We start from the raw sequence: 14303 nt of genomic DNA, 5'->3' as shown, positions 1-14303 counted from the left end.
TAAATGTTTAAATTACTTACAGACCTCCACGAGGTCTCCTGAGCTGCCTGCTTCTCCAGTCCCCTTGACTCCTCCTGTCCTCTTCCCCCCTGTACCTCACACCACAGCCACACTGGCCTCTTTCCTGATCCTTGAATAAGCCACACACATCCTCATCTTAAAGCTTTCCACTAACCAAAGCATCGCAGGTTCAATTCCCAGTCAGGGCACATGCCTGGGTTGCAGGCCACGGCCCCAGCAACCGCACATTGATGTTTCTTTCTCTCTCTCTTTCTCCCTCTCTTCCCTCTCTAAAAATAAATAAATAACATCTTTTTTTAAAAAAAAGCTTTCCACTAGCTGGTTCTTCTGCAAGACTTTTCTCACATTTCAAGTCTTTAATTTGAGGACTTCCTTGTCATTTAAGATTGCTCTCCTTTTGAGCACGTCCTAGTAACTCTCACAGCTTTATTTTTCTCCATACCACTCACTTATCACCTGTTAGTACATGAAATAACATTCATTTTATTCATGTTCTTATTCCCCCACAATAATTTAAGTTCCATGAGGAAAGGTATTTGTTATTCATGTTTTTTAAACTGCTGTAGTCCCAGCTTCTACAACACTTTGAGGCTCACAGGAGGACCTTAATAATTATTGGTCGCATGTTCAGTGAATTCAGTTCCCAATCCCACAGGAGAGACAATTAATGTCCCAGAATTAGCAGCCTCCACCTGCCCTTTTTTCTATTACCACCCAGAGACATGGCTGAGACATCCAATTTTTTTTAATGTCACTCCCTTTGGAACATTATTTTTACTAGTCCACCTTTCCCTGGGTGTGTTTTCTTTCCTGCTCCTCCCGTAGGCTCTTTCTCTTATAGGCTCCTTGACACTTAGAGACCTTGCCCAGGTCCTGTCTCTACCAGGTCCTGTCTCTACCAGGTCCTGTCTCTACCAGGTCCTGTCTCCACATTGAAGGCACATGAAGCTCCCATCTCCCTAGTCTACCAGTGTCTGCTGATGCCTCCAGAAACATGGGTGGTTTCAGCTTCACTTAACTGCATGGACCACATTCAGAGTATGCTACCTGCCCTCAAAGGATTTCTTACACATTTTTGAAGGCTCATCATTCCTTTAAATTTTTTCAGAATGCTTTATCTGGCATATTTATGTGTCTCTGGATCTCTGTCAGGCAGGTTGAGATTCCTTTCTCATGACTCATGAAATATACCTTGAGTGGCCTGCCTTCTTTCACAGCGGTGATTCCTTCTGCTCCCTACTGTCACTGCCATTGCCCTCAGACACACTGCCACAACTGGAACTGCCACTGCAGCTGTTGTGTGGCTGCTTAGGAAACTATTAAATTCAAGGTGCTAATGCATCAGACCACAAGGAGTACCTGGTTTATTGTTTATCTAATTGAAAACTTTCACCCAACCCTGCACTGATATTCTAAGTGTGATTTTGCCAGTGGTGGCGGGGGTGGTAGTGCCTATACAGGGATCCAAAACATTGAACAAAAACAAAAAGTATATTGAAGGGAAATGTCCAACTGGCAATCTCTTCAATGTGTGGGGATATTAGCTTCTTATTACTGCTGTAACAAATCACCACAATTCAGTGTTTAAAATCACACAAATCTATTATCTCATAGTTTCCACAGGTCAGAAGCCTAGAGGGCTTGCCTGGGTCTCTGTTTAGAGTCTCACAGGCAGAAAGCAAAGTGTGGGTTGAACCAAAGTGTCATTGTGCTCCTTTCTAGAGGATCAAGGGGGAGAGTCCATTCCCAACTCTTTCTGGCTGTGGGAACCTACTTCCTTGCTGGCTAGCAGCCAAAGGCTGCTTTCAGCTTCCAAAGGCTTCTAGTGTTCCGTGGCTCTTGGCTTCCTTCCTCTACCTTCACAACAAAAAAATGGTGGGTTCAGTCCCTCTCACTTTTCATCTTCCCTGTTCTCCACTATCCCCTTCTTCTTTTAAGGGCTAGTGCGATCTGATTTGGTCCCCTTGGATGACCCAGGATAGTCTCCCCATCTCAGAGTCTATAACCCTAACCACACCTGCAGTCTGTTTTGCTATGTAAGGTAACACAGTCACCAGTTTGAGGATCAGAATGTGGACACCCTCGGGTGGGGGGCGGGGGGGCATGATTCTGGCTACCACAGTGATCAAGAATTGCAGTTACAGAAACCAGAGAAAGCACATCAGTAATAGAAATGTGAATCAGGACCACTCATGTCTAGATATGTGGACCCCTGATGTTCAGAAATTTGTTCCCAAGCCCAGCAGTCTCTCTGAGCATAAGTGATTGGAGAGATTGCAGAGATCCAGGAGTCGGACAAATGGTCAAGGCCTAAGAGGCAGGATATGGTGTTAGCAAAAGTGGTCTTAGCCTAATGGCCACTGGAGGCTTTCAGGCACCACCCTCCCACAAAGATATCTTCAGGCTTCATTCTGAGGATGAAAAGTTGGCCTTTGCTTTGCTTTGCTTGTCTTTTTTTGTTGTTTTTTTGCTCTGCTGGAAATGCATCATTTATTTAAAACTGAGAAGGTTCCTATTATTTGGTTATTTGTTAGAAAACAGTATTTGCCTTATGAATTTCTCCTCCACAGTCTATTGTGGTATAATTTAAATATAATACAATTCACCCAGTGGCATGTAGAGTTTGAATTTTGTAATTGTACTCAGTTATGTAAACACCACCACAATCAATACACAGGAATGTTGCCAATACCCTAGGTTTTCTTGTGATTCTGCAGTCAGCTCTGATCCTCAGCCCCAGACAGCCACAGATCTAATTTTTTCACTGGGGTTTTATCTTAGATTTAAATTTTACTTTATATTTGTTTCAGGTATACAGCCTAGTGGTTAAGCAATTTGATAATTTACAAATTGATCTTCTTGATGATTCTAGTTCCCACCTGGCACCATACATAGTTATTACAATAGTGTTGACCATATAGCCTATGCTGCATTTTACAATCCTGTTTCTATTTTGTAATTTCTTACTGCCTTCACCTTTTTCACTCTTCAGTGTGTTCACTATATCTATGAGTCTGTTTCTGGGGGTTTTTTTGTTCATTTATTCTGTCCTTTAGATTCCACATGTAAGTGTAATCATATGGTATTTATTTATCCTTCTCTTTCTGACCTAATTCACTTAGCATACCACCTTCTAGGTTCACCCATGTTGTTGCAAATGGTTGGATTTTGTTCATTTTTACAGCTGGGTAATATCCATTGTATATATGCACCACATTTTCTTAATCCAATCATCTATTGATGGGTACATGGGTTGCTCCTGTATCTTGACCATTATAAATAACAATGCAATGAACAAAGAGGTGTATATAGCTTTTAGAATTAGTATTTTGAATTTCTTTGGATATACAGGAGTGAGCAAAAATAGGTTTAGAGTTGTAAGTACACAAAACACAGAGTTTATTCTTATATTACTACTTATTTATTAATTGTTATATTATTTATGTCTATTATTTGTCTTCTTATTATTTTGTATCCTTACTTATGATTTTTCTTGTAGGTAATGATGGCTGGTAATTTAACTTACTTTTGCCCCCCTGTGTAGAAGTAGAAATAGTCTGTCCCAGAAGTTGAATTGCTGGGTCATAAGGCATTTCTATTTTTAATTTTTTGAGTAATCTCCACACTGTTTACCATAGTGGTGGCACCGATTCACAATCCCACCAGCAGTGTATAGGATTCCCTTTCTTTCAAGTCCTCTCTGACATTAGTTTGTTGATTTATTGACAATACCAGTCTGACAGGTGGGAGGTGATATCTCATTGTGGTTTTAACCTGCATTTCTCTGATAATTAGTGGCATTGAGCAGCTTTCATATGTCTCTTGGCTATCTGTATGTCCTCTTTGAGGAAGTGTTTATTCAAGTCTCCTGCTCATTTATTAATAGGATTGTTGGGGGGGGGGTTGTTGAGCTGTATGTCTTCTTTATGAGTATTGAATATATCTTCTTCCATTCAGTAAATAGTTGTTTTGTTTCATTGATGGTTTACTTTGCTGTAAAAAAACTTTAGTTTGATGTGGTCCAATTTGTTTTTGTTTTGTTTTGTTTTGTTTCCCATGCCCATGGAGATTATGTATTAGAAAAAAATATATTAGTAAGAGCAATGTCAGAGAGTTTTCTATGTTTTCTTCTAGGAGTTTTATGATTGCAGGTCTTATATTTAGTTTTTACTCTATTTTGAGTTTGTTCTTGTATATGGTACAAGAAGGCGGTTGTTTCATTTTTTTTTTGCACATATCTGTTCAGTTTTCCCAACACCATTTAATGAATGGACTTTCTCACCCCATTGTGTATTCTGGCCTTCTTTGTTTTATGTTAATCAATCATGTAGACATGGGCTTATTTCTGGGCTCGCTACTTTTTCTGTTGATCTATGTATCTGTTCTATGCACATATGATGTCATTTGATTACTATAGCTTGTAGTATCATTTGATATTAGGTAGGGGATACTTCCAAAGTTGACCTTTCTCAATTGCTGTGGCTCTGCAAAGTCTTTTTGTGGTTTCATATAAATTTTTGGATTATTCATTCTACTTCATGGAAAATGTCATTGGTATTTGGAGAAGGACTTCAGTGAATCTGTAAATAGCTTTGGGTAATATAGATATTTTAACAATGTTAATTCTTCCTATCCATGAGCATAACATATACTTTTATTTATTTGTATCCTCTTCAATTTCTTTCTTCAGTATCCTATATGTTTCTCAGTACCAATCTTTTAACTCTTTGGTTAAATTTATTCTGAAGTATTTTATTTTATTTTATTTTATTTTTGATGCAGTTTAAGTGAGAATATTCTCTTAACTGCTCTTTCTAATAGTCTATTATTGGTGTATAAAAATGCAACCGATTTCTGAATATTTCTTTGCATCTTATTTAATTTTTATCAGTTCTTAGTGTTCTGTATATACAGAAACATGTCATGTGCAAATAATGACAATTGTACTTCTTCCTTTCAAATTTGGATGCCTATTATTAGTTTTTCTTGTCCAATTGCTGTGGCTAGGACATTCAATACTATATTGGCAAAAATGATGAAAGTAGAAAACCTCTTCTTGTTCCTTAAAGAAAACAATTTTTTCTTAATTAAGGATGATGTTAAATGTGTGAGTTTGTCATATATGACTTTTACAATATTGTGGTTTTTTCCCAATACCCACATTGCCAGGAGTTTTTATTGTAATGGATGCTGGATTTTGTCAAAGGTTTTTTTCCAACATCCATTTATATGATTTCTACCTTTCACTTTGTTTATGTGGTTTGTGAATATTGAGCCAACCTTGCATCTCAGGAATAAATCCCACTTGATCACGGTGTGTGATCTTTATAGTGTATTGCTGAATTCAGTTTGTTAATGATTATTTGAGGATTTTTGTATCTATGTTCATCACAAATATCAGCCTATAATTTTTTTGTAATGTCTTTGCCTGGCTTTGAAATCAGAGTAATTCTGGCTTTACAAAATGAACTTGGGAGCCTTCTCTCCTCTTGAATTTGTTGAAATAGTTTGAGAAAGATAGCTGTTAATTCTTTAATGTTTGGTAAAGTTCACCTGTGAAGCCATCTGGTCTAGAGCTTTTGTTAGTTGAGAGAATTTTTAAAAAGTACTATTTCTATTTCATTGGTAGTAATCAGTGTGTTCAGATTTTCTGTTTCTTCTTGATTTAGTCTTGGAATATTGTATGCTTCTAGGAATTTATAATTTCTTCCTGATTATCCAATTTGTTGGCATATCATTGTTTGTAGTATTTTCTTAAAATCCTTTGTATTTCTATGGTGTCAGTTGACACTTATCTTCTTTCATTTCTGATTTTATTTACTGGGTCCTCTTTCTTTTCTTCCTCATGAGTCTGGTTAACAGTTTGTCAATTTTGTTCAATTTTCAAAGAACCAGCTCTTGGTTTCATTGATCTTTTGTATTTTTTTAGAGTCTACTTCATTTATTCCTACTCTGATCTTTATTATTTCCTTCCTTCTACCTACTCTGTGCTTTGTTTGCTGTTTTTATCTAGTTCCTTTAAGTCTAAAGGTAGATTAGGTATTTGAATTTTTTCTTGTTTCTTGAGGTCAGCCTATATTGCTAAGAATTTTTCCTCTTAGGACTGCTTTTGCTGTGCCCCATTGATTTTGGATTCCTGTGTGTTCATTTTCATTTGTCTCAATGTAGCTTTTGATTTCTTCCTTGATCTCATTATTAACCCACTCATTGTTTAATAGCATGTTATTTAGCATCCATGCGTTTGTGTGCTTTTCTGTTTTCTTCTTGTAATTGCTTTCTAGGTTTATACAATTGTGGTTGGAGAAGATGCTTCATATGATTTCAAACTTTTAAGTTTAATGAGATTTGTTTTGTGTCTTAACATGTGCTCAATCCTAGAAAATATTTCACATACACTTGAAAAGAATATATATTCTACTTATTTGGGTGAAATGCTCTAAAATTATTAATTAAATCTATCTTGTCTTGTTGTCATTTAGGGCCACTCTTTCCTTGTTGATTTTTTGTTTGGACTACCTCTCCATTGACGTCTGTGGGGTATTAAAGTCCTATACTATGACTGTAGTGCTATTGATCCCTCCTTTTATGTTCATCAAAATTTGGTTTATATATTTGAATGCTCTTATGTTGGGTGCATAAATGTAAGGGTTATACTCTTTTTTGGGGTTGATCCCTTTGTCAGTATGAAATATATTTTTGTCTCTTATTATAGCCTTTAGTTTAAACTCTATTTTGTCTGATACAATATTGCTACCAAAGTTGTTTCTTTCATTTCTATTTGCAAGAAATTTCTTTTTTCATCCCTTTACTATCAATCTGTGTCTTTCAATCTGAAGTGGGTCTCTTATAGGCAACATATGTATGAAGGCATGAGTTTTTTTTTTTTTATCCATTCAGCCACCCTATGCTTTTGATTAAAGCATTCATTCCATTTACTTCTACAATAATTATTGACAGATACATAGACATTGGCATTTTATTCTTTTTTAAAATTTTATTTTAGACAGAGGGGAAGGGAGAGAGGGAGAGAAACATCAATGTGTGGTTGCCTCTTGTGCGTCCCCTCCTGGGGACCTGAGCTGGCCTACAACCCAGGCCTGTGCCCTGACTGGGAATCAAACTGGCAACCCTTTGGTTCCCAGACCTGCACTCAATCCACTGAGCCACACCAGCCAAGGCAACATTTTATTCTTTATATTTATGTTATTCTTTTTTCTTCTTAAAAAAGTCCCTTTAAGATTTCTTGTAATACTGGTTTAGTGGTGATGAACTCATTTAGCTTTTTCTTGTTTGGGAAGCTCTTTATCTTTCCTTCCATTTTAAATGAAGGCCTTGCTGGGTAGAATAGTCTTTGTAATAATTCTTTGCCTTACATCACTTTGAACATTTTGTGCCAGTTCCTTCTGGCCTACAGATTTTCTTTTGGGAAAAGAGACTGACATTCTAATGGGAGCTCTCTTGTAGATAACTAACTGTCTCTCTCTTGCTGCTTTTAAGATTCTCTCTTTGTCTGTTAACACTTGGCATTTTAATTATGATGCTTCTTGGTGTGGCCCTTTTGAGTTCACCTTGTTTGGAAATATCTGTGCTTCTTGCACTTATGTGTCTTGTTTCTTCAACAGGTTAAGGAATTTTTCAGTTCTTATTTCTTCAGATAAGTTCACAATCCCTTGCTCACTCTCTTCTCTTTCTGATACCCCTATGATGTAGATGTCACTATGCTTGATGATGTCCCAGAACTCCCTTACACTATTCTCAGTTTTTCAATTACTTTTTTCTTTTTGCTCCCCTGAATAGGTGTTTTCTGCTACCTGATATTCCAAATGACTGATTCAATCCCCCACTTCATCTAATATGCTGTTGATTACTTCTAGTGTATTCTTCATTTGACTGGTTCTTTTTTATGGTTTTGGTGTCCTTTTTATGCTTACTGTCTCTTTGTTGAAATTCCCACTAAGTCCCTTGAGCATCTTTATAACCAGTATTTTGTACTCTGTAGACTGTTTGCTTCCATTTCATTTAGTTCTTTTTCTGGAGATTTCTTTTGTTTTTGTTTTTGTTTTTAAATTTGAGACATGTTTCTTTATCTCCTCACTTTGGCTGCCTCTCTGTGTTTGTTTCTATGTGTTAGGTAGATTTGTTATATTTCCCAGTCTTGGGAGGTTGACCTTATGTAGTAGGTGTTCTGTGGGGTCCAGTGGCACAGTCTCCCTGATCACCTGAGTCAGGTGCTCCGGGACTGTCCTTTGTGTCCTTTGTGTGTGCGTGTGTTCTTCTGTTGTAACTGTGCTTTGATTGCTGTTGGCATGTCATTGGGTGGGATCAATTATCATGTTCACTGTGAGGACTTGCTATGACCACATCATAGGAACTGCAATGTAGGGGCTGCCCCCATGGAGTGGGATTAGCTCAAGCAAAATCTGTTTTCTACGAAGGCGTCCCTTTAGGTATACTGCTTGTGGAGCTACTTGGGTGGTATTCTGTTGTCCTTTGATGCTTGCCATTGGGTGTGTTGGTTCTGGGCCCTCTTAGGACAGAGTCAGGTGCAGATCAATGTCATAAGCTACTTGACACTGGCCCAAGGCTACCTGCTAGGAGATACAAAGTGATCTGCAGTTGGTAGCTGCCTGTGCTGGGCTTGGATGTGCATGGGATGGGCCATGCTATGAACTGAGGCCAGTTGCCATCAGTTCCAAGCCTGAGGAAGGTTAGCAAAAGATTCAAGGCACTCTGAGACTTCCTGCTGCCTGCCAGCTGTCCATTAGGCTCAGCCTCTGAAAGAGCTTTGGGAAGAATGTGAGTTGGGTGAGGCAAGGTCTGAGGGAGTTACCAGGGTGGAGAGAATGGAGAGCATCAGGCTAATGCAGAATCAGGTGTGGCTCTGTTGGGGGAGGGCTGAACACAGAAAATGCCAGCTGTCCCTTTGGCTTTCACTCTGAAGCCACACAATTCAGTTTATCTCTGTATGTCTCTGGTACCCACTGAGTTTGAACAGAGGTTTGTTTGTTTTTTTAAAAAAAACTGCATATGATATTTGTCTTTCACTACCTGGCTTACTTTGCTTAGTGTAATGCTATACCATATGATCTCACCTTTAACAGAAACCTAATCAACAAAACAAACAAATAAGCAAAATATAACCAAAGACACTGAAATAGAGAACAGGCTGACAGTGACCAGAGGGGAGAGGGGAGGGAATATCAGGGGGAAAGGGGAAAGGTTTGCAGGAACAAGTATAAAGGACACATGGACAAAAACAAGGGGGAAGGTGGAAATGGGAGGGAGGTGGGGAGGGCGGGGGGGTGGGCTGGGATGGGAATAAAAGGCAGAAAACTGTACTTGAACAACAATTAAAATTAAAAAAAAAAGAGCTTAGAAAAACCCCTGCAATATGGGAGCCCAGGCTGGTTGCCACAAAAAGAAAGCGCCTCAGGGCATGGGTGCATTGGGAGGTGAGGGCCTCAGATAGTCATCAGGGTGGAGCTAGGAGAGATCTCCAGGCTAATGTAGCCTCAGATCTGGCTGGTGAACGGAGAGCTCGACACACACACACAAATGACAACGTGGCTGCTTGGGAGGAGGACTCAACAGAGGGACAGAGTTGAGGGATACAGGTTGGTAATATTCACCTATTAGTTAAAATCATAGTATAACTAAAAGGTAAAAGTTTTAAAGGTAGAGAGGATTTATAAAAACAAAACTTGTGCCCACAATGCGTTGCAGAGAGTTTGTTGGTTTAAGAAGTGCCAACATAGGAAGTATTTACAGACCTGACCATAAAATGATGCAAGTCAAGTCTTTGTTCCTGCAATGAACTTGAGTCAAAAGAACAAAAAATATTTTGTTTACTCAACTTTAAATTTTCTGAAAATGTGTTCATACCTGAGGGGAAAAGTTTCTGAAGTTGAATACCATGACCAACACTTTATTTCAGCTACCATTGTCTCTGGTTGTAGCTAAACAAGTTCTTGAGCAGTATTAGAAAATGTAAGCAAATTTTAATTGCTAAAATTGGATGTAGTACATTTTAAAGTGTAGCAAGGGGAAATCTGTAAAATAAATTAATTTAAAATAGTCTTTGAGTCTTATACTTGCAACTAAAGAATCCTGAAAATATATTATAGGGGTATTTCCTTCCCAAAGATCAGGGGGACACCCTTCTTGTTAATAGTCCTCTAGATCATTGATAGATACATTTTATAATAAGGCACAAAGACTATAACCTGGAAAAATAGACATCAGTCTGAAGAATATTTCAATAGTGTCCCTTTTATTGTCAAGGTAATGTTAACTAATAATTGAATGCCATCCACACTGGTTTGTCAACTCCATACTGATGAGGTGTTTTTGTGTGTATGTATGAGCTACTTCACATATCCCAAGAGAAAAAATAAATTTAAAGAGGTCACTCCTCCTCTGAGCTCTGTCATCCAATCCTCACTCTTTTAGAAGAAACAGACTAAAGGAAGCTCTGGGAGGAGGTCATGTGGTGTATACAGCCTGCTCACTTCATGCCCCCTCACCAGTGACCTGCCTTCCTTTTTTATATCCAAAATAACTCAAAGTGATGACACCTGATTGTAACTTTTACTTTCACATTTAGGGTGCTGATAGGCAGACTTCTTCAACTCTCCAATAAAAATACTATAAACTAGAAGCATCCAAAAGTGAGCATAACATAAATTAAGAAATGCCGGCTGGAGAACATTTCATGCATTCATTCTCTATTTTGATCCTCTTTCCTTTTACAACTCTGGCAGATTATTTCTCTGGTACTGAATGGCCCAAATCTTGTAAAACTATGTGCTCTCAGATAGTATCTCTCAAATCCATTTTCTTTCCTGATGGAGAAAGAATAACTACAGGCAAATGGTCTAGAAATGTACTTACCTGCACATCAGGATTGTCCAAAGATCAACTGGTACACCTTCCAACTAACACTGGAATGACCTTCACAGTATTCTCCACTTGTGTTTGATTACTGAGCCTCTATGGGAAATTACTGGAAATTACTGGGCCAGAAAAAGAGTAGTACTCACTACTTTTGCAATGTCTCTTCACATTCTTGGCACAGTCCTTGCACATAGAACCATTAACTCCTCTACTATAAAGTTTCTCCAATTTTTTTAGCTTTTGTTTCTGGAGACATCTAACAGAATATCCTTTTTTTTCCCATACATTGTGACCTGTGCACTTTTTCTCCGTAGACTCTTTATAAACCCTTTTGTAAAGCTCTACATTCTCAGAAAGTGGTGTCAGCATTGAAGATGTCTAACATATCAGTTACTAAAATCACATTAGCTTTAAAGGAAATGAAATTACTTCTGCAACTGCAGAGTCTAAGATAAAAATTAAGTTTGTGATGACCTTGAGTTTAAAGCAAATTTATTTACACGGACACACACTGCCCCACTCCCTGTCATGGTTCTAATCTCATTCGTGACCCAGTTTGTGGCTCCCAACATTTTACGTTGCTGTGGGAAACTCATCCTTGAAACTGTTTAGCTTTCTTATGGTATACTTTATATAAAACCTTGGCTGCATGTGAGGCTTCTTATTTATCTTAATATCTCTTCAGCACCAGCATGTTTTAATTAAAATTTTCTGTTTGGCAGTTCAAGAATTTTGAGATAACAAGATATGCATAGTATTAAAGATAACCCATACAAAAAACCTTAGCTGATATTTACTTATTCCATTCCTACTTCACTTTTCATGGATTCTGATTGTGATTTGAAAGACAGATCCCAATCATTTGTAATTGTTTTCCATTTTAGGGAGGTTTGCATATTATCTACTTTGATGGGGGACAATTAGTTTTAATAATGGGGTCAAACAAATTTGGAAGGTGTTCCACTTACTAATTACAAATCCTCCCTCCATTTAAAAAGCAAACGTGTTCAAGATACATGAAACTAGACCATTTTCTCACACCACATACAAAAGTAAACTCAAAATGGGTTAAAGACTTAAATGTAAGACCTGAAGCCATAAAACTTCTAGAAGAAAACATAGGCAGTAAATTCTTTGACATCAGTCTTCCAACATTTTTTATATATGTCTCCTGGGGCACAGGTAATGAAAGCAAAAATAAACAAAGGTGACTACATCACACTCAAAAGCTTCTGTATCATGATGGAAACCTTCAATAAAATGACAAGCCAACCTACTGAATGGCAGAAGATATTTGCAAATGATATATCTGATAAGGGGTTAAAATTCAACATATGTTAAGAATTCATACAACTCAATATAAAAATGCAAACAGTATGATTTAAAAATGGGCCAAGGACTTTAATAGACATTTCTCCAAAGTGGATGTATGGATGGTCAACAGACACATGAAAAGGTGCTCAACACCATTGAGGGAAATGCATGTCAAAACCACGAAAAGATATGACCTCACACCTGTCAGAATTACTATTATCAAAAAAAAAACCAAACAGCAAAGAATGAGTGTTGGTGAAAATGTGGAGAAAAGAGAACCCTGGTGTACTGTGGGTGGGATTTTAAACTGGTGCAGCCATTGTGAAAAACAGTATGTAGATCACTCCAAAAATCAAAAATAGAGCTACCATAGGATACAGTAACCCCACTTCTGGCTATTTATCCAAAGAAATCCAAAACACTAGTTTGAAAAGATACATGCACCCCTAGGTTCATTGCAGCATTACTTACCACAACCAAGCTATAGAAGCAATGTAGGTGTCCACTGATAGATGAACGGGTAAAAATGATGTGATACACACACACACACACACACACACATAAAAACTGTTATTCAGCCATAAAAAGTGTGTTAATATGGATGGACCTAGAAGGTATTATGCTCAGTAAAATAAATTAGATAGAGAAATACAAATACGATGTGATTTCACTCATATGTGGAATGTAAAAATCAAATAACAAAATGAAGAAACAAGCTCATCGATACTTATGATACTGAGGAAAAACTGGTGGTTTAAAGATAGGAAAGATTTGGTGATGGGCAAAAGGTGAAGGGGATTAAGAAGAGTGAACTGCCAATCACATAATAAGTGACAGAGATGTAATGTACAGCACAGGAAATATAAATAATAATATCGTAATAACTACATGGTAATATGGCTACAAAACCTACTGTGGCATTCACTTTGTAAGGTATATTAACATTTGGTCACTATGTTGTTTACCTGAAAATAATATAATATCGTATGTCAACAGTACCTTTTTTTAATTTTTAAAAAGTAATTGTATCTGGAAGAAGTTGTGAACTGTGTTTTTATACCTTTTACCTCTCGCTTGAAGATCGGTTTAAACTCTAAAACAGTAGCAATGAGATATTTCAAAGACAAACCATGACAGTCAAATATCATCTAACTGACTTGTCTGAAGTAGTTCGTTCTCACGTCCCTTCACGCTGGTATTTTCATAGGATTCCGACTTCAGGGAGAACGACCACAGGTGCTCGAGTCCTCAGGACACACCGCGACAGCACTGGGAGCGTTTTCCCTTGCGCACAGTAGCCCTGCCGTGGCTTGTGTGTAAGGAAAGAACAGCCTCAGCAGAATGCCTCACAAGTACATGTTTTCACTTCGCAGAAAAGATGACTCCACAGGCCGGGTGTCTTGCGGCTGAGCCCCCAACGCAGGAGGAGGAGCATCAGACGCGGAGAATGATGGCAAAGCGGTTGAAAATCATCAAGGAGCTGATACAGACGGAGAAGGACTATCTCAACGATCTAGAGCTGTGCATTAAGGAAGTGGTCCAGCCCTTGAGAAATAAACAGGTAAAGGCAACTTTGAACCCTACCCCCATCCTAAATAGGACCACCAACTTCGCGAAATCAAAGCACCCCCCCCCTCCCCCCGATTGAGTCTGTCAGTGGTGGCACCTGCTGTACTGTGGATGGGGGCTCGGGCCCTTTCCCCTGGGTCCGGGTTTGCCATGGCAGACAGAAGGCATCATCAGACTCACACTTCCTGTGCCCGCAGAGGGACACCCAGAGTCCATCCTTTTGGCCAAGGAAACTGTTTTAAAACATGGGGGATAAGAAATTCAAATTTTTGACACTTTGAAATTTCTATGTGTTCTTTCCTGGATTCCTGTGTAACTGCTAACAACATGTGAACATGTTTTCAGCGGTTTAGGAACAAAGCACTTAATTTGATTCAAAGATGATCAAGGATTCAGGCAAGAAAAATATGTTTTTCTTTTCCCTTATGTTGATAGCTTGGTTAAAGTTATCTCCATTTAGCTCAATTAAACTCATGACTATCAGTATTGAAGTATTGTAAAATTCA

The 14303-nt window shown here is 38.2% G+C and overlaps 1 protein-coding gene across 2 annotated transcripts in view; it reads left to right on the top strand.

Moving 5' to 3' along the window:
* Window positions 1-14303, top strand: part of ARHGEF38 (Rho guanine nucleotide exchange factor 38) — a 132490-nt gene that overhangs the window by 31402 nt on the left and 86785 nt on the right. For both annotated transcript variants that reach the window (XM_036025735.1, XM_028508281.2), the window contains exon 2: window positions 13602-13789. In XM_036025735.1, coding sequence (XP_035881628.1) covers window positions 13602-13789 — 188 coding nt within the window. The remainder of the gene's footprint in view (window positions 1-13601; window positions 13790-14303) is intronic.

This window comes from Phyllostomus discolor, chromosome 1 (assembly GCF_004126475.2).
Source record: "Phyllostomus discolor isolate MPI-MPIP mPhyDis1 chromosome 1, mPhyDis1.pri.v3, whole genome shotgun sequence".
Lineage (NCBI taxonomy): Eukaryota > Metazoa > Chordata > Mammalia > Chiroptera > Phyllostomidae > Phyllostomus > Phyllostomus discolor.
The sequence above is the reverse complement of the archived record's forward strand: the minus strand, read 5'-3'. Positions and strand labels throughout refer to the sequence as shown.